The following is a 21270-nucleotide window of genomic DNA, read 5'->3' as shown; positions in this document are numbered from 1 at the left end:
CTTGAAAAATTTCAGTGCTGGCAAGTATGAAATTGGGAGCAATGGGAAATGAAATGAACCTCCTAACAAGAAGCAGCAATTCTTCAATCCAGTAATACTGAGGCAAGAAGGCAGTGCGCTGAGGTTTACCCCATCCAGGTCTCAACTCCTTGTCAAATGCTCTGCCAATTTCTATTCAACACTTCTTATTCTGGTTAAATCACTCTTAGGGGGGCTTCTTGGTGGAGTAGTAATGAATTTCTACAGTTCACTTGTCTGCATAGAGGTCGTGCTGTGCCTGGCAGTAGTCTCCACTGCCCTTCAGAAACTCCATAAATGTGTGACCAAGAACACCACAGAACTGCTGTAAAGAGGGGAAGGAGGGGAAAAAAGTTACTTGAAGACACTTTTTTTATTCATAGAAAAAATACCTTAGTCTCACCAGGAATATTTTATAATCTTGTACAACTAAGACGTCCTCAATGAAATTAGTTGTGGGTTTTTTTTAAACCTAAGTACCACAGTAACACAAGTGAGTAGTGTTTGGAATTCAAAATTATATTTGGCAAGATCAGGGTAAAACATAGAACTGAAAGTAACCTTGAAAGGTCATCTACTCTCATCCCCTGAACTCAGGACAGGGCAAATACCACTAATCTGAAGAAGTGGATTATGCCCACGAAAGGTCATGATACTATCTATCTGGTTTGTTAGTCTCTAAAGAGCGGCAAGACTATTCATTGTTTAAGATTTTTACAAAATTTCTGAGTTAGACAACATACTAACATTTTAAAAGAACTCTTCAATTTATGGCTCACAGAACTTTTATTCAACAATTGTATTTCTACAAAAAGGCTACATTTAAAAGCACCCAGAAGAATCTGAAGAAATTCTGGTCTTGATTTACAAGTTTATAACTTCAATATCTGCTGTATGATATTCACTGGAGATTTATTAATCTGAAGTTATACTAACTTTGGTGCACAATATTTGCTATATATACACACACACTCGCCTGTTTACAGAAAATGCCCAACTCCTCAAACGGAATTCACATCTTTTCAAGAAGGCAAAGCCAGATGACTTACTATTATAATATATGTGCTTTGAGTGCAGGCATAACTAATTCCCATTTAGTAGAGCTATTGTGAAACAGTACCTGTTCCATACCATATTCCAAATGGAAGTTTTGAATTTAAGTATGCAAGAAGAAACATGACAAACTGTTTAAAAAAAAATATGGCATTTTAAAAGATAGGAAGATTATCCTTCATTAGACAACTTTAATGTTGCAAGATGAACAGATGTACTTCAACACTGAATACGGAAGTCAGCTACATGGGGAGTCCACTGACAAGAGGTCTAAAACTGAAACAAGGACTTCATTTTAGAATTGATGTACTGTGTCAATTTCAGGGATTTATATCTGCATTAGCCATCATTAAACAAAAGCCACTCTTTTTATTAGTTATAAACAACGCACAACAGGGTCTACTGCTGCTTTATTCCTGGCTCCAGTAGCATTATTCCTGACCACTACACTTCCTTTACGCTTAAGTCAGTGGCTCAAATGTTTTGGGCTGCAGCCCTTTCCGTGGACCACGAGCCAACCACCTAAGACGACAAAAATGGGTGCAAGATGGGGTACAGGTCTGGGCTGGGAGGTAGGGTACAGGAGCAGTGGGGGAGGTGGGGTGCAGTGTCTTGTCAGGAGGGGAAGTGCACAAAGGTGATAGGAGTGTGGGCCCTGGGCATGAGGAGAATTGGGGGCAGAAGGAATGGGGGGAGGGGGAGGGAAGAAGACTAACCTGGATCAAAATGCAGGACAATGTAGCACTTTAAAGACTAACAAGATGGTTTATTAGATGATGAGCTTTCGTGGGCCAGACCCACTTCCTCAGATCAAATAGTGGAAGAAAGTAGTCACAACCATATATACCAAAGGATACAATTTAAAAAAATGAACAAATACTTTGGTATATATGGTTGTGACTACTTTCTTCCACTATTTGATCTGAGGAAGTGGGTCTGGCCCACGAAAGCTCATCATCTAATAAACCATCTTGTTAGTCTTTAAAGTGCTACATTGTCCTGCATTTTGCTTCAACTACCCCAGACTAACACGGCTACATTTCTATCACTATTCTAACCTGGATCAGTGCATTCCACGGCTCCTAGGCACTGTTCCCTGCTACTTCCATTAGCTGTGATTCCAGCCAGTGGGAAAGCATCCAGGTTAGCAAATTTCTGTGCTGAGGTGCCCCTACTTGGGGGCGGGGGGTGGGGAGGATGGGACAGCAGCACATAGAGATGCTTCCTTCCCCCACAAGCCAGACCTGGCCTGCAAGCTTTCCCTCCCTCCAGTGGGAAACCAGTACTGATGCTTGAGGTGCGGGGTGTGTGTGTGTCCGTCTGTCCAGGATGGAGTACCAGCACAGGCTCCCCATTACAGGGGGGAGGGTATGAGACCCAAGCCCATGGCCCACCTGCAAAACCATCACAGACCGAACCACTGTTGTAAGTTAATACATCCTATGGTATACTCCATTGTTTGGCAACAAAGTTGTAAGGATTAGGGATGTGATTTACTACCATTTAAGATTAACCAGAAGGGGCTGGAGCAGCTTCTCACCTGCCACAGGCAGGTGGATGCTCCACAGGGAGGGATTATTCCAGCCTGGCCAGTGCAGCCCGTGTCTGCGGTGAGGGGAGCTCACCCCAGCCCAACAGCAGGAGGGGTGGGGGTACTCCAGCCAGGCTGGAGTCCCCCGTTCCCTCTTTTATTGGTTAACCAATTAAAACAGGATTTTACATTCCTAGTAAGGATACCATTAATACTGCTTTGGAACAAATGAGCATACGTGCACAAGAAGGGATACTTGAAAGATGTAGAAGTGTAATCTCAAAAGACCATTTCAGTTATTTCATGCTTATTTTATTGTCAAGTCTTATATTGCAGGGATCCGCTTTGTGCCCAAACTACAATATTAATACACATAATGCTTTGCAGTTCTCAGTCTACCTATTTAAAAAAGAGAAAAGAAAGAATGGAAGGGGTGGGGGTGTCAAAGTTAAGCTAAAAATTTTTGTAGAGGTAGCCACCTACCACTAGATAACTATCTAGCAGATTGTTACAAGAAGGGCTTTCCACCAATAACATCTAGAAACAATGTCAGGATTTCTTCTAGAGGCATCTCAATTGCTGGGCATATAGCAGATCCACAGATTTAAATAAAAAAAAAAATCTAACCCCCATATCCTTCCAGCTACACATCAACCAGTTTAAGTATAGACAACATGAATAAAGTTCCACCCTATTCATTGGAACATATGAGGTTTGTTTCTTCACCCTATCCAAAAATCTCCTTGGCTTAAAAGAGGTGGCTTTTTTTTTTTTTTTTTAATAAAAGAGAGAAAAAACCAATTAAGATATAACCACAGAGACAAACAACCCACCCATCCTGCAGGTAATTAAGGATTAGCTATCTTTCTACAAGACCACTACCTGCTCATGGCCTTCCCAAATAAGGAGCACAAACACCAATATGATTAGGAACGTAATGGCTGTAAACTAGATACTGAATATCAAAAGGGTCTCATCAACGTAAGTTCCGGTTGGCAGACTTAGCAGAACAAAAAATTTACTTTGAGATATAGCTGTGATTGAGTTTATACTCAATAGCTATGAACTCAGAATTTAATGAAAGCTTGTGAACTGCAGAAATTGATGCAAAAAAAATGAAGAGTAATGTTAGTTCGAACCAAGGGGTTTGGTTCAAACTAACGTGTCCCAGTGCGCGCTTCCTGGTTCGAGTCAGCTGTTGAGCGGAATAACACACGGGCGAGATCATGCTAATGAAGCGTGGAATATTTAAATCCCCTCTTCATTAGCAATTTCGGTCGCCTACATTTGCATCCCTAACTTGAACTAGGGAGCAAGTGTAGACATACCCCTAGTGCTCCCACCCCCGGTAATACAATCCTTAAATATGGCTGCTTTTAATACTCTCTGGCTACATCTACACTGTCCAGTCTTCTCAAGAACATATGCGAATGAGGTGCAGCGGTGAATATCACCACGCCTCATTTGCACACTTAATGAGCAACCATTTTTGCGCAAGGGGCTTTGGTGCAAGAGGGAGCAGTATACACTGCTCCCTCTTGTGCAAGACCTGTTCTGCCTGATAAGTGCAAAGAGAAAGTTTTTACACAAGGAACAGTGTAAACTGCTCCTTCCTGAGCAAAAATGGCAGCTCATTTGCATTTGTTCTTGAGCAAGACTGGCTAGTGTAGACGTAGCCTCTGGCTTCTACTGCAGCTCTTCTGAAAGGTGGAGCCAGACAGGCTGTGTTCTCCTGGCTGAGGTGAAACAAGCCAAATACAAAGGAACAAGTGAACCTAATGCTGATACAATTGTAATCTTCTCATTGCTGCTAGCTAGAGCTCAATATGGAAGCCAACTCCTTTAAGTGGCACTGTACTACCATATTTTAGCATTAGATAGGTGCCATTTGACTTCTAAGTAGACATCTAGAACCACTTAGTTTATAGCACCCTGCAAATCCATGGATATCAGCAGCTCATTTTTGCAGGTATGGATGCAGATACAAATTTTGCATCTAGAACCCTGGAAATTTGCATATATCAGCAGGTATGCACACTGGGAGATGTTAATGGATATATTCACTGTTCATTTTTGCAGCTAGAGATGCAAATTTTGCATCCATGCAGGGCTCTTAGTTTGTATTAGTCATTTGAGAACACACATTATCAACCCCCATTCTATATCTTAAATACTACATAGTCTTAACACTTACTTACCATACAGGATCTGCAGATATTTCGAACCTTAAGATTTTCTAAGTGGCACTGATTGCCATTTAAGTCACCTTCGGCTTTTATAGTTGTCAGCAGCCAGTTTGTAAACTAAAGTAAGCTGCCACTCACCACATTAAACCTATTTGGTTCAATTTCACTAGCTCTGCATTTGGCCACAGCAATTTTAAGTCGTATCAGGTTGGCATTCACAGTGAATCTAAAGTTCTATATATCTGGTATGTTAAACAGCAGTTAAGTGGTTTATAATATGCAACACCTCACAGGTTTCCAAAAATGTACCTAATCTGGTTGCCTAACCCATGGCTGTATGAAACACACTCATCTCCATTCTTTAGCTAAACCACTCATCTCTGTTGCCATTTCTGTTTCTGGAATCCTCTATTACCGAGTTAGAAATGGAATGTTTTTAGGATGTTGAAACAATTAGCTTGTATTCCAATTTGATTTAAAAAGCTGAAAAACAGCTTTCTAGATAATATATAAAATGGTGATGGTTCCAATTACCAGATATCGGAACTAGTAATCACATGTATGACTGTGCCAATATATTTATCATTTTATGACTGGATATACCAAGCACATATCAAAGCTCATGAGGAAAACACACCACCAACATTCCTTTTAATGTCTAAGCAGTTTGATCCTGTCCATATACCCATTGTTACTTGATACTCTTAGTGCCATAGTAACGTGTGTTATAGCAATTGTGGAGCCTCTTTGAGGATTATGTACACAAGATCAGAATCTTGCGAACAGCAGTTTCTGCTGGTGCTGCAACAGTGGCCTACATAACTTTGTACCCCTCTTCTTCAAGGGACAGAGATCCTCAACTCCTTTATTAAACTCAGAATCTCTGATGCTGTTCCAGTCAGTCATCTTCATCTATCTGGAACATGAGACTAAAGAGCCTTGATAACTAAAAACTTGATTGTAGCACACCCTTCTGAACTACACGTCAAGTACTGCTACTAAGTGAAGAACACAATGCTTGACAAAAATTAAGGGTCACTACATGTAGCTGCTTTACACATTTTACAGTCAGAGAACACAGCTTGTGCTGTGAATTTAAAAGGAAAGGTTCAACAGCTGAGAGATATGCACTGCCTAATCCATTCTGACATTGGGGAAAGATGGCTTGACCTTTTAAAGAAAAAAAGATGGCGACGAAGAGAGAAGACCATCACCTGAAAGTTTCTCTTCTGTCATGGTAGTGCTGGTTGAACCACTCTAAACTGGGACTCTGATCCGGCGACATCCATAGCCAGACAAGAGCACAGATGCTGCCAGACCAGAGAGTCCCAGTGGAGGGTGCAGGGCCCCAAGTACAGGGCTGTAAACAATCTCCCCTGGTCCAACAAAATCCCTCATCGGGGACTAGTCAAGTCCCAAGTGTGGCAGACCAGGGATATCAAACCGGTAGAATATTTCAGGGTATTTTATATAAGTGTTCAGTTTTTCTTCTCCTAGTGCAGAATGGTGTTTAGGAGCAGTAAACAAGTAAACTAATGGACTGATACAAACGAATTTCCAAAAGCTCTTTTGGGATGAGACTTTAGCCTAAGTCTAAAATGACGGCCTCCATGAAACAGTGCTTGGTGAGGGATAGAAGAAGCCAGAACAAGGAGTTTTCAAGCCACCAGAACTGATGCAATGGTCAAAGTCCTGAGAATGTGGGCATAGACACATTAGATAGCGTGCAATTGAAGAGTCATACAACTGCATCAAATTTTAGTGGTTACATGACTATTCAGTAGTCCCCAGGGGCGAGGGCGAGGCCAGTAGCCAGTATGCTTCCGGCACCACTCCCACAGAGCTCCCTGTCACTCCATGTTGCTACCTCTCTATCGGCATAGCAGTGCAGGTGGCAGGCAGGAGCTAGTCTGCGAGAGAAGATTGTTTAAAAGCCAGCTTCCTGTGCAGACCAGCTCCCTCCCTGGTGCCCCATACTGCTGGCTATGAGAGAGGCAGCAGTGTCAGGCGACAGCAGCCCTTGCCCACGGAGGGTCTAACTCCCCATGGACAGAGGCTGCTCCACAGATGGGGTAGTATAAGGGGAAGTTGAAGCCCAAGCTTATCAGTTAATCATGTAGTTGTCTACATGTTGACATCCCTATTGTAGTGTATGGACTGCACTGAGTTACTCAAAAAGGGGATTAATAAAACATGTAAGAACATTAAGGTCACTTGCTGAGGTTGGGGTTTTTTTGACTGGCAGGTAAGTACACAATCACATCAGACATCCAAATGTAAAAGATGGTGAAAAATAGTGAGTAAACAGATGAATGACAAAGCAATTACTGCAAGATATTCTTGGATGGAATTGACCGAAATGCAGAATAGTCAAGAATCTGAGGTACAGGAGCCTCTAATAGGTCAAGATCAAATTTGGTTGTCAAAAATGACCATCTTCCATTTCAAGGATCACTTGCACCTATGAGCAATATTCAACCAACCAACATCCAGGGTGATGGATGCACTGACTTCAGGTATGGATGCAGCTTCTGACCTTGGTATTTTGATATTATGTCTAAGTAATCCTAAAGTCAGATGAGAGGCTTAATTGACCTCTGGAGAACTGTTAAAGAGTTTGATGTGATTGTCTCTGAGCCTGCATAACACCCTGGGAATTAGAGGCATCACAGAGAAAGTACATGATTCCATGATATAATGAAGACATCTTGCAACAAATCCAGGCTCATACTTCCACAGAAACAAACATTCAGCATTTAGCACTGTCTTTTGTGGCGAACAGGCCAATCACAGATGTCCCCTCCAATGGTGAAATGTCAGCTCTATGATGGCCTACGGTGACCATTCATGATTGGTGATGGACTGGCTGCTTAAGGAAGACTGAGACTATTGCTGACCCAGGGAGAGTAGAGAACTATGTGGATTATCCCAGGATAACACTATGTCCATTGTTTGATAGTTCCTTGACACAGGGTTGATGAACAAGTGCCTCTACTTGTTTATAGTGTTGTTAGTGCATAATCGAGATTAAGCAACTAGTTCACTATCCAATACGCAAAAGCTTCCTGCCCACCTTGCTGCCTCTATTAGAGGCAGGCAGCAAGGCAGGGGAAGCAGGTGCTGAGGGGAGCTGGTTTAAAAGACAGTTCCCCCTAGCACTTGCTAGCTCTTAATACACTTTGAAAAAAAAAAAAATCAGAAGCGCAGCGCGGGGGATGGGAGGGGGTGGAGACCAGCATAAACTGAGACAGCTGATTCCCGGCTCACGCTGGGTCCCCCTGCTGCACTCTAGCCTTTTTTGATCAACCCAGCATGAGCCAGGTAACAGCTGGCCCGGCTCGTGCTGCGTCCCCCCCTACTGCTGTGCTCCAGCATTTTAAATGTATTAAGAGCCAGCAGGCCCTTAATACATTTAGAAGGCTAAAGCGCAGCAGGGGGACCCAGAGCAAGCCAGGAATCAGCTAGCCTATTGGCTCTTAATACACTTAAAAGGAGAGCTGCAGCAGAGTTAATTCCTGGAGCCAGGAGCTAATCCTGCTGCAGCTCCCATACTTAGACAGAAAAATCCATCTACTACAGGCAGTCCCCGACTTACGTCGGATCCGCACTTACGAACGGGGCTCTCTCGCCCCGGAAGTCGGGGCGAGAAAGCCCCGTTCGTAAGCTGCTCCGGTGCCCCTGGTCTGCTGGAGACCGTCTCCAGCAGACCAGGGGCACCGGGCGGGTTCCCGCGCTTCTGAGGCTTTGCCAGAGCAAAGCCTCAGAGGCGCGGGACCCCCCCGCGGCTGCGGCTTCAGTCCGGGAGCCTGTGGTCTGCTGGGGACCGTCCCCAGCAGACCACAGGCTCCCGGACTGAAGCCGTAGCCGCGGGGGGGTCCCTCACCTCAGAGGCTCTGCCAGAGCAAAGCCTCAGAGGCTCTGCTCCCCGTGTCCCTGGTCTGCTGGGGAGGGGGGGCAGCTAGTGTGCTCCCCCCCCCCCCCCCGCAGACCAGGCTTTTGTTTTGGACTCTGGGGCAGAGCAGCTGGGGCGCTGCCGATTGGTCCTGCAGCGCCCGCTCTGGGCACTACTGGACCAACCCGGCAGCACCCCAGCTGCTCTGCCCCAGGTCCTGATTCAGCCACTGCTGGTCAGTTTCAGCAGCGGCTGAATCAGGACACCTGGGACAGAGCAGATGGGGTGCTGCTAGGTTGGTCCAGTAGCACCCAGGAGCGGCGCTACTGGAGCAACCCAGCAGCACCCCAGCTGCTCTGCCCCAGGCATCCCCAAGTCAGCTTCTGCTGAAACTGACCAGCGCTGACTACAGGAAGCCCCAGGCAGAGTTGCTCTGCCGCGGGCTTCCTGGAATCAGCTGCTGATCAGTTTCAGCAGCAGCTGACTTGGGGACGCCTGGGGTTCTTAAGTTGATTCTGTATGTAAGTCAGAACTGGCGGTCAGTTTCAGCAGTGTCTGAATCTGGATGCCAGTTCCGACTTACATACAGATTCAACTTAAGAACAAACCTACAGTCCCTATCTTGTATGTAACCCGGGGACTGCCTGTAGTCAATTAGACTAAAGTTTAACATCTCTAGTGTATAGTCATTTAAACAATAAGCCTGGGTGTATTGATTAATCCAAATGACTACATACAGAAGCAGCAAGCGGGGCTGGTGTATCAGAAGCAGCAACAAGGGGGATAAGGGGCAGGAGCCAATGCCCATAGGGAGCTAGCTTTTAAGCTGGCTCCCCATGCGTGCCACTTCCTGTAGAGGCACCTGCTCCTTCTTCCCCCCTGCTGCTTCCCATAGCGGCAGCAGCACAGGGGGGCAGGCAGAAGCCAGTACATGCGGGAAGCTGGTTTTCAAGTTGGCTCCCCACACACATCTGTCAGAGGCAGCAGCATGGGATTAGGCAGGTACCGATACATGTGGGGAGTCAGCTTTCAAGCCTACCTCCCCCCCGCACCATTGCCTTTCTATCAGCAGCAGCGTTGGGTGAAGTAGGTGGGATACTAGAGCTGCCTCAGTCCGTGGACAGCTTGTGAAGGGAAAGCATTTTAGTAACCATTAAAAAAAATTGTTGAGGCTACATGATTACTAAGATAACCAATATCTAACACTCCTATTTGTTTATGCAATATATTGCAAATGTGATTTCTAAGACCAGGCCTGCTGAATTTTTTAATAATCTGTAATGGCACGCAGGGTGACTAGATGGTTTGTAATTCCAGGGCTTATGACACTGATCTGGGTGGCAGAAGCAAGAGGAGAGATAGGAGGGTAGAAATAGGGTCTATAGTGACCTAGAAAAATTGGATGATTGGGCCAAAAGAAATGCGATGAGCTTCAACAAGAACAAGTGCAGAGTCCTACACTTAGGACAGGAGAATTCCATGTCTTGCTACAGGGTATGTCTGCACTTGCACCCGAGTTCAAACTACAGATGCAAATGTAGGCATTCAAAATAGTAAATGAAGAGGGGATTTAAATACTATGCTAATGAAGTGCAGGATCTCGACCGCGTGCCATTTCGGAACCCAGCTGATTCAAAAGTTAAAGTGCGCTCCGGGCTGCGTTAGTTTGAACCAAGGGGTTTGATTCAAACTAACACAGCCCAGAGTGCACTTTCACTTTCAAATCAGCTGGGTTCCGAAACAGTGCACAGCCAACATTATGCTAATGAAATGCAGGATAGTAAATAAAGCGGGGATTTAAATATTTCGAATGCCTACATTTGCATTAATAGTTCAAACTAGGGTGCAAGTGTATACATATCCATAGACTAGGGACCGACTGTCTAGGCAGCATTTGTGCAGAACAGGGCCTGGGATTATAGTACACAAGAAGCTGGATATGAGTCAACAAGAAGGCTGAAAGTGTATCAGGCTACATTAGTAGGAGAATTGCCAGCAGACTGAAGGGAAGTGATTATTCCCTTCTATTCAGCACTGGAGAGGACACATCTTGAGTACTGCGTCTAGCCTTGGGCTCGCCGCTACAGAAAAAACATGGACAAATTGGAGGGAATCCAGAGGAAGGCAACAAAAACTATTAGGGGGCTAGAGCACAAGACTCATGAGGACAGGGCTTATTGAGTCTTCGAACAAGAAAAATGAGGGGGGATCTAATAGCAGCCTTTAACTACCTGAAAGTGGGGGAAGGATTCCAAAGAGGATGGAGCCTGACAGTGAATTCCCTCTAACATTTTCCAACCATGAACAGAATGAGTTTTGGCTTGTGCACTAATACTGAGGTCATGTGAGCTGGTTTGGAGGTGTGCCACCGTGGCACCCAATTTATCAACACACATTCCTAGCTGCTGGAGCAGCCACCCCACTCCTGTGCCACATGGCAGATCCCATTCCCAGCCCCAGCTCCCAGAACAGGACCCTGACCCCCCCTCCCCCCCCCCCCCACTCCCCACCCCAGCAGATCCTTCACCATGCTGTCTCAGTCGGCCCCGCCTGTCAGAGCAGCTGCCTGTTGTACAAGTGTTGCTTCGCAGCTCTCCAGAGGAAGTGGACAGGGGCAGAATTTTTTGTGTACAGCACCTTAGCAGGAACTATGGAGCTAATGTATTCTCTGTGATAAACAGATGGCAGAAAAAGAAACAATGATCTCAAGTTGTGGCGGAGAAGGCTTACGTTGGATATTAGGAAAAACAAGTTTCCCTAGGAGGGTGGAATGGATTGTCTAGGGATGTGGTAGAATCTCCATCCTTAAGAGGTTTTTAAGGGCAGATTTCACATATACATGTTAAAATAAGTTATTCCTCTATGCCCACACTCAGGATATTCTAAATTAACTGAAGCTGTGAATTTTAAGTGAATTAAATAAACCCCATTTCTGTGGATTCTCTTACTCAGAATTATAGCAGCCTTCCTTCCATTTCCCTTAATTCATTTCCAAAGCAAATTAAAGCCATGCTAGTACTGAGTAAGTATCCACACTGATGTTTAATATGATTTAACTAATCATCTAAAATTCATATCTTCAGTTAATTTAGACTGTCACCTGTGATGTCAAGCCTCAGTTCTCAACTACTACTCCTCTTTAGTTATCCAGTGCTTCCTGTCTGCTTTTCCAACTGAATAATTATTCAAGACAAGGACTCTTTTTGGGCTCAGTAGAATATCAGCTAAGCATATTGCTGGTAGTTAAACAGCAAGCCACTAGCATCCTGTTAGCTTAATTAAGCATTTTCCACCCTTTAAAATGAAAATTAATGAACTATAAATCTTTGTAATAGCAATATTCTGTTTCTAGACAGAATAAAAAGAACTAGATAAATTCATGGAGATTAGGTCTATCAATGACTATTAGCCAGTATGGGCAGGAATGGTATCCCTAGTCCATGCTTGTCAGAGGCTGGAAATGGATGACAGAGGGATTCATTTAATGATTCCCTCTCTGGGGCATCTGGCATTGGCCACAGTCAGAAGACAGGATACTGGGCTAGATGAATCATTGGTCTGACCCAGTATGGCCATTCTTATGTTCCCAAGACAAACAGTATTTGGTAGGCAAAAATTCTGTTCTCATTACTGTTAAAATAAGAGATCTACACTACACAAATAGGATGCAGATGTGTAATTAAATCAACTAAAATGTGTATTGCTGATTTAACAGGATAATCTGTTGCTCTAAATTAGAATTCAATAAGAACCAGAAAACCCCCCAAAACATTTCCAATATTCAAAGCAGTGCACTATTTTGTGAAGAACCTGTAGCTGAGTCTCATTTGGAAGAGAAAGATTACAGTTAGTTGTTTCTTGAGTCAGAATATGAGTCCAGCACTCCCTACACGCCTCCATCTATGGAAAGGATGTGAACGGGTAACTGGTTACTCAGTAAGCACCACCCTTACTGGGTGATGCTTATGGGGTATTAGTTAACTGATACCTGGGAGCAGCCAGCCCCCCATTGATGGAGGGCTGATCCAGCTCCATGGGGGTGGGGGAGCTGTCCCTCCTTCCCGCACACAAGAGGAACCTGGAGCAGAAACCAGCCACCCCTTTCCTCCCTGATTAACTGGGATTTTACATCTCTACTTGACAGATCTATTGACATCAAAACATGACAGCACAGAAGCTAAGGAGAAAAGAGCTTTTGTTTAACAACTAAACTTATTTAGTGTTTTATTGACACATTCAGTATCTCTCACTGAGAAAATATGCTCTTCTCTGGACTGCTGCTATTTCTGTCTTTGGTTTCTCCAACTTTTACATGCTCTATTTTCTTCTCTCTGGATCCTTTGGCCATTCCATCTGCTAAAGGAATCAGTGATGGATTATTTGATGTTGGGCTTCTTAGCTGACAGCCCTATGAGATTAGTAGGTGGAATTCAGACTGCTGAGTCATTGTTTCAGACAGTCTGCAGCATCAAGTAGACTAACACTGAAAGCCTACCTCTGGGGCCCTGAGAGCTAGAAAACACTTTTTAAATAAACAAATTTAAAATGCTAATGTCACAGGTTATATACTTGACTACTTTCGTTCGTAAAAAAAAAAACTGCTTCACGATATCAATTAAAATATGAGCAGTGCACACAAAATTTCGCTTTGACGTTCAAATATTGTTAGATTTGATGAGACCCAGAACATTTTTGCCTTCCTCTAAGCCCTCCCTTTCCCTTTTACATGCTTTCCCTCTTAACTAGGGGATTATACTTAGTGTCATCAAAAGTCTTACTTCATTAATTTATACTCGTGAAGTAGTCAGTATTAACTCTATTGTACTGATACAGAACTGAAAGCAGAAAGGCTTGCCTCACAGTAAAGACAGACAAGGCTCCCCATAGTGTACCAATCTGGTGATTTACTCACAACACAACCCTCCTAAGAGGCACCAGATACATTGACTGAGACGGTCTGATATAGTTGTACCAGGTACACATTCAACAAATCGGATATTTTGAGTCTGCCAAGAAACAACTGGAAGTTGGCAATACAGGTATTTTTCTGAAGGCAGCTTTTAGAACAAGGCTGTAAAAGCAAAAGAATACAAAGGGTTTCCAAGAACCCTGGCGGAAGTAGCTTAGCTAAACACTACAATAGAGAAACAGGCCTCATATTTCTTGCACAAAGGAGTGCTGCTGCACGAGGTGCCACTAGCTCTGGTGTCCCAGCCTGACGGAGGTATGTCCCTAACAAAGGAAGTTACTCGGCAGCTGGACTTGACAGTAAGATGCACACAACCACGATTGACCCCGCGCCATCGCTCAATCGTGACTTTCCAACGCGGCACCCACTCCCGCGTGTAGTGAGTCACTTTCCAACCCTCAGCTCCCTGCGACACCGCCCGCCTGGCGGACACCCACGCACCGTCCTCGGACAAGCCTCGGCTTGTCTCGACTACTTCTCAGCCCGGGTCAGCGTGAAACCCAGGCCATTCACCCCGCCCTGGCACCGGCCCCCGCTCCCGCCACGTTAGCCCGCACCTACACCCGGCGCGCCTGGCCACGGAGGGAAGGGCACCGCGGCGGCTCAAGTGCGCAAGCTGGAAGGCTCCGCACGAGGCCGCTGGCCGGGTGTCCAGGGAACGGGCCGATCCCCGGACCTGAGTCACGCCTCAGGCTCCTGACACGAAGCCATTTTGTCACCCAGAGCCGCCCCGCGGGATCGGCCGCCTCGCAGGGCTGCGGGGCGTTGGGCTCGGTCGTTAAGGACACGGAGGGAGGGCAGCGGCTGGACAGACACCGAGGGGAGGCGGGCGGGGCGAGCTGCAGCCCAGCTCACAAAGCGGCTTTGTGTCCAGCCGCCTCCTAGCCCGCAAGGGAGCCGCGGCAGACCCAGGACTCCACCACCCCTCGCTCTGCTGCCACGCCAACCCCGCCCGCTGCTTCCCGCCAGGGAGGAGCCGCCGCACGGCGCGAAAGGACTCAAGGAGCCGCTCGGAGCCGGCAGAACAAAGAGCCAACATGGAGGAGCCGCGAGGGGGCGAAGCGCCGGCAGCCCGGAGAGAAGAGCCGGACACACGCGGCGGCCACGCGGTGCACGGGAGAAGGCGGCCAGGGCGGCGGGGCCGGTACTCACAGGAATATGGTTACTCATTGAAGACTGTAGCCTGATCATACAGCCGGGGTGAGGGCGCCACCGCCGGGGGCAGGAGGAGCAGAACCAGGAGGAGCTGGAGGCGCTGGAGGCCGCGGAGCTGGCGGAGGGGGTGCGGCGGCGGAGCGGCGCTGGACCATACAGCTGCGGCGGCGGTAGCAAGCGAGCAGCTTTGGAGAGTGCGGTGCCAACGCGGAGCAAGCGGCACAGAAGGGGAGGGGCCCGCCAGCGCCGCCTTCCTCCCGCACAGGCGTGCGTCGTACGACACACACACCGCCCCGTGACGGGCGTCGCGCATCACCAATCAGAGCTGTTGCTAGACCGTCGGAGGCGGGCCCGGCGCCGCCATGGGGCGGGGCCGCACGGGGGGCGAGGGAGAGAAGAGGGTATTGAAAGGCGGAGGTAGCCGGTGAGAACCGGTTAGTGAATGAGCGAGAGGTGGCCGAGTTGCGTAGCGCCACGCAAGGGAGGGGCGGCGGGCCTCGGAGGATCGGAAGCGCGGAGCCCAGGAACTGCCTCCCAGGGCAGAGGAGAGCTGGTCCCTGCAGTGTCTTGTGCCTCCCCCCGACTGGCCGCCCGGGCACCAGCCGCTCCAGGGGAAAGTGCTCTGCAGCCTCCGTACTGGCCTAGCCCGCCCATAGTGGGGGATTCCGCTTCACCCGCACGCCTTAGTGGCGGCCTTTTAGTGCCCGTCCACAGGTCTCCCCGGCCCCAGCCTGTCTAACGTACCTGTGGTGGAGGCCGAGGGTGATTTGGAGCTGACTCGGAGGCAGTTCAAGCAAGGGTCAGTGAAGGGCCGGGAGGGAGATGGCCGGGGGCTGGGTGACAGAAAGGTCATTGTACTTTGATGCCTTTTAAACAACAAAGAGGTGATTACGGTCCCTGCGCAGCCCACTGGGAGCCGGAGTCCTGAGTTTTGAATAAACTTGTGCAGATAAAGTGTGTGGTGAATCATCACAAATCTGCAGGTATGAGGAGACTAGCCTGCATTTCTACAGCTCCTTGACTCCACAAGGAACCCCACAAAACTGCTAATGAGCTAATATACTGTACAGAGAGATGGCTTCGTGCAACACTGAACAGTAGCCATCTCTCCCATGAATTTGGGAAATACCTTTAGAAGAAACAAGTGGTAGGGTAATATCTTTTAAGTAGATCAATTCTGACATCTTTGAGTCATGTTACTGATAGAGGAATGTGTAGCACAATTCCTAGCTAACAAGCAGAGAAAACACCTTAATATATCTCTGTGTGTCAGCTCCACCTTTATACATAATTTCCTATTTTAGTTTCATGGCTGCTTCTCGTACTGTTCCAGATTAAACTAGTTCTGCCCTCCCTCATCTGTAATGGGAAGATATGACATACATAGATTAGTTTCCAGTATGTACAAGGCTTCAATTTAGACTAAGTAAAAAGACTTCAGATTTTTTATTTCAACACAGAATTTTCACTGTATTATCCAAGGACAACTCAGTTGTTTTTCACCGGTTCCCTATGTTGCACTATCACCTGTGAATCTCCACCATTGAGAGCATTAGTATATAGAGAAGACTGGGTTAAACAATGTGATGGTTAAAAGGACAGTGAATGGCCACCTTTGCTGTTGACACTTCATTGGTGATAGTAACAGTGGGAAATTGGAAGGGAGAGGTTGAAATAGACACAATTCTCTATATCCCAAAACTGGGGGGTGTGCCCTCCTGGGGGGGGGGTGAAGAAATTCCAGGGGAGGCACGAGGCAACCCAGCCTCCCCTGTCACGTTTTGCAGCCCTGTTCAGTTCCTTTTTTCCTTTTTTGTTTTGCTCAACAAGTTTTGCTGGGGGGGAGGGGGCTGTGCCCGCGAAAGCTCATGATACCATCTACATGTCTTGTTAATCTTTAAAGTGCTACCAGACTATATGTTGTTTTTTAAAGTTTATCCTGTACAGACTAACTCGGCTACCCCCAAAGCGAATGAAAAAATTGTTTACTATTACATTACTTTTTACATTATGTATATTCTTATAGTTGAATTACCTGTCAAACATAATTTGGAGCCGTATTCAGCAGTAGAAATTCACTGGCCCATGTGGGTGAAGGCGTTGTTCAGATTGTCTTCTGAGAGCGGAAACTACAAATATTGATTCAAAGGAATATTCCTTACCTCTGACTGGACGCTTACATGGAAGATGCCAAAAGTAAAGTGGAGTTCCTCAGAAATATCTGGGTTCCCTGAAAAATCTGTTGGGAATTTGAGGGACTACTACAGCTCTGCTATCATTTTGGACTTACAAACTAATCTATTAATATCCTTTACCTGCTTTCACTTCTCAACAACTCTTCATTTATTTTCTTAGGTAATCTTTAGTTAGTTTATTAGAGAATTGACCTCCAGTGTTGTTTTTGGTGTGAGATCCAGAATACCAAATTGCTCTGGAGTGACTGATCTTTTGGGATTAGGACTAATTTGCTGTAGTGTGATTTTTGGTTTATATAGCTTTTTATCCCAAAGTTCAGTTTGGGTGGCAGGATAGGTTTGGAGGGCTTACAGGGTCTGTTTGAGACTCTGGTAAAACTGGTTTAGTCATCCAGAAGTTCATATTTGTTACTGGCTTGGTAAAATCTAATAATAGAATATACCATCACTGTGAAGTGTTGGTCCTTATTTTCCTGACAGTCTGCCCTGAGATAGGCACTCATGCTACGTCTACACTATGAGTTTTTTTGGCAGAAAATATGCTAATGAGGGACTCACTTGTGTGAGTCACCATTTCATTTACGTATTTTCTGCCGATCTGTTTTTGCACTAGGGGTTTTTGTGCAAAAAACAAGCGGTGTGGATGTTTCCTTTTTGCACAAAACTCCTTTTTTTTTTTGCACTGTATATCCTTATAATTGAATTACCTGTCAAAACAAGGGTCGTTGTATTCAGCAGTAGAAATTCACTGGCCCATGCAGGTGAAGGCATTGTTCAGATTGTGTTCTGAGAGCAGAAACTACAGATATTGATCAAAGGAATAATGGCTCTTTCGCAAAAAGGTTTTTTTGTGCAAAAAGGAAATGTCCACACTGCTTGTTTTTGCGTAAAAACCCCTAGCGCAAAAACGGATCAGCAGAAAATATGCAAATGAGATTGTGACTCACGCAGATGAGTCCCCCATTAGCATATTTTCTGCCGAAAAAACTCATAGTGTAGACATAGCCTCAGTTATAAACCACTTCAGACAGCATGACACCACTATTCCTATGTACACATTATACCACTATATTTCAGCATGGAGATGACTATTTATTGTAAGATTCCCATTCAAGATAGATTCCTTCTCAAGACTTAATCATCACTCTGGAAGTGGAAATCCAAAGCATGCTTCTTACTTCATTATCAGAAGTATATAATGGTCCTTATGGCATGAAGGAATGAGGTAGAAAATTGTAGGACATGCAAATTATTAACAGGAGCAAACTATGCTGAGAAAATTCACCTGTTTCTTTGTACCACATGGCTGCTTTTCCTTTCCATAATAACATGGAGTGAAATATAAATTGGACCTTTATAACAAGAGTAAGCAACAGCAGTTGATATGAAAATTTAGGATTTTTTTTACATAATGAAATCTTTCAGTTGACGATGGCAGTAACTTAATAGTATCACATGTATCTTGTAAAATAGATTATTTCCTCAATATGACCAGAGGCACTGGGCCTCTTTTACATTAAACATTGTATAAAAGCATCTAAACACAGAGCTTTTATGATACTGTCAGGATATATGTACACTGAAGAGTTTTCCAGAAAAATATCAATTTTTCTGGAAAAACTACACTTACATCTACACTGCAATTGTATTCTTTCAACAGAAAGTCAAAAGAATGTAGGGGTTTTTCTGGCAGTGGTAAACCTCTTTCTATGAGGAAGAAGCCTTTTTCCAAAAGAGCTCTTTCGAAAAAAGGCACGAGTGGACAGGAAAGAGGGGTTTTTTCAATAGCGTCCTCTTGAAGCCATCAGAGCTTCTTGCTATCTCCTCATGAGGAATTGTAGAGTTTAATCCTTTCTTCACAGCTATCAAACTTTGATCTAGTTCACAATAAGAAATTCAGAAAATCCAATATTATGTTCACAACTAAAACATCCAGGCTGACACAGCTCTCATTGACTTTAGTAAGGACAGGATTTCATCTAGTTTCTCGTAGCCTGTTGTAGATACCTGACACACCAAAATAATTTAACACAGGTTTCCTAGATGTGTACTAGAAACCCTCAGAATACAGAGAAGATTAATTTCAACTTCTTAGATACAAATAGTTAGAAAAGTTGCTCCATAGTCTTTTAGAGTAACAAAAACTGGTGACATAAGGTAGTAGGCACATATTTTTCATTCCAGAACACATCTAAGAACCATGCCACAAATCAAGATTCAATATTGTGAACAGGAGACTTACTGAAAATATCAGAAGTCTACACAAACTATAGTTTGAGAACAACTTGCTTTACAAACATTGACAGGAAAAAATTTGAAAGACACATCATATTGCTCAGTGGGCACAAAATCCGAACAAAGCCTAAAACTGTTTGCCATCAATGTTGACGCTACCATAAAGAAATTCATGAGCCATACAGTTTAGGAAGCTGCTTTTCAAAACTCTGTTGCAATTCAGCAAGTCCAGTCTTCAATAGAAACTTCCAGAACCAGTAACCTTTTGAACAGCACAAAAAGGTACAACAAAACACCTCCAGCTTTAACAACCCACAGTAAATGGAAACTCAGAAATCACTATGTTCATAGTTATCAACAGTGTTTACATAACTTACCCAAATATTGTTTTACTATTTTCTGTAGTCACATGTTTAGAGAGCAACCTCACTTTCTACTTTAGATGTGTTATTAGTACCCTTCATTAATAAAACAGCCTATTTTTTATTTTAGCATTATTGATTTCAGATTACATCTTCAGGTACTTATTTAGCTTCACTCAGTCCTGACTCAGGCAAATTCCCATAAAATAATATGGATTTATTTGCACATAATACTCCTGAATAATGACTGAGTAAAAACTGAGTAAAAATTTCAAGAGGTGTCTCTTAGGTTAAAAGATCATGGATAAAGTTTTCAAAATCTGCCTAAGCAACTTAAGAACCTAACCCCTATTTTTAAAAGTGAGTTATGTTTATGGTTAGACACTTAGAAATGGGATTTTAAAAAAAAATCTACCCCATGGAGATTTATAACATTTTTGAGCAAATCCTACACTTCCTGCTGTTGATGCTGAAGGCCCATTAGGCATTGGGCAATGATTTAGTTTTGATGTATCTGGAAGGAGCCAGGATGTGCAGGGCTCACATATAGGGTGCAGACTCTGTTTCTGTTTCTGTCTACTAGATAATTAATTATGCTAGGTATAAATCAATTAAGGTGGTGAGATATGGTGCCAGGTCAGAGAATTATGGTACCATATGTTAGGATTGGTAAATGATTGATTAGGGTATAACTGAGCAGAACTCAAATTTTACTATATAAACTGAGGTCAAACAGGAAGTGGGGAGGGGAGGGAAATTGGGATGTGGTGGAATCTGGAATCATGTTTGCTAAGGAGGAGGGGGAATGGGAACAAGGAAGAGAGCATGGGGAACAGGGATACAGGTATGGCTCTGCAGCATCAGAGGATAAATGCTCTGCAGCAGCAGATTTAGGAACAAAACACTGGGGAACAGACTCTTCATCATAGATAAGCTCATCTGATGTGAAAGGCTTCAGAATTATGCTTGCTATACATTAACCCTAGTAAATATAGTATTGTTTGCACTTCAGACTTCTGGTATTTTTTCTCTGTCAGTGTAAGAAAAACCAGGGGAGAGGGTAAAAAAAGAAAATAAACATATACAATATTGTACCAGAGGGGAAGGTATGCGAACCACACTGTGCCTCTATTTCCCTACCCCTGTGCCTTTACTTGACGGATATCACAGTTTGGCCCGCCCTCGGTCTTGCTTATTTAGTTCTCACTTCCTCATCAGGTAATCAGTCTTTCCTCCTCAGGGTTGTTGACGTGGCTTTGCTCCGGGGGGGGGGGAAGAGCCAGGCCCACCTTCACTCACGGGCCCCAGCCCAGGGCCCTAAGGACATGGACCAACTCTTGGTCCACATCTGGCTGACGGGGCTGCCTGCCGTAACACGTCAGCCTGCGGGCATCTGTGAATGCCTTGCCTTGGGGCTGCTTCCTCTCCCTTCACCTAGTTCCCCTTTCAGGCTCACTGCGACCATCTCCCTGCCACCCCAGCGACCCCTGCCTTTCCCTTCCAACTCTCTGGCGGGACTTCCCGCTGTAACACCTCCTCCCTCCCTTGTGAGTTCCCTGCCCGCTGCTCGTTCCCTCTTCCCAGAGGTCCGCCCAGTCTACCTTTTCACCCCCAGAGGAGCGACACGCCCTTCCAGCATCTGCCCCCACACTCCACCCTCTTCGCTGCTGCCAG

General features: G+C 45.0%; 1 protein-coding gene across 2 annotated transcripts; it reads right to left on the bottom strand.

Annotated features, from left to right (window-relative positions):
* Positions 1 to 199: 199 nt before the first annotated feature.
* Positions 200 to 15068, bottom strand: LOC142827801 (uncharacterized). 2 transcript variants are annotated; one of them, XM_075923690.1, is made up of 2 exons: positions 14802 to 15068; positions 200 to 340 (listed from the first exon to the last, which is right to left on the bottom strand). In XM_075923690.1, the coding sequence occupies exons 1-2, from the start codon at positions 14838 to 14840 to the stop codon at positions 248 to 250; spliced, it is 132 nt and encodes a 43-aa protein (XP_075779805.1). In that variant the 5' UTR covers positions 14841 to 15068; the 3' UTR covers positions 200 to 247. The 2 variants fall into 2 exon arrangements, with proteins under 2 accessions (XP_075779805.1, XP_075779804.1); XM_075923689.1 differs by having other exon boundaries at positions 202 to 343; positions 14802 to 15034.
* Positions 15069 to 21270: the final 6202 nt, after the last annotated feature.

Source organism: Pelodiscus sinensis, chromosome 3 (assembly GCF_049634645.1).
Source record: "Pelodiscus sinensis isolate JC-2024 chromosome 3, ASM4963464v1, whole genome shotgun sequence".
Lineage (NCBI taxonomy): Eukaryota > Metazoa > Chordata > Testudines > Trionychidae > Pelodiscus > Pelodiscus sinensis.
This window is presented reverse-complemented; position numbering and strand designations above follow the sequence as displayed.

Bases quoted from the DNA above. Each gene is read 5' to 3' on its own strand.
- LOC142827801 (XM_075923689.1), bottom strand. From the start codon at position 14,840: ATGATCAGGCTACAGTCTTCAATGAGTAACCATATTCCT. The intron at 344-14,801 runs GTGAGTACCGGC...CCCTCTTTACAG, and splicing joins CAATGAGTAACCATATTCCT to CAGTTCTGTGGTGTTCTTGG.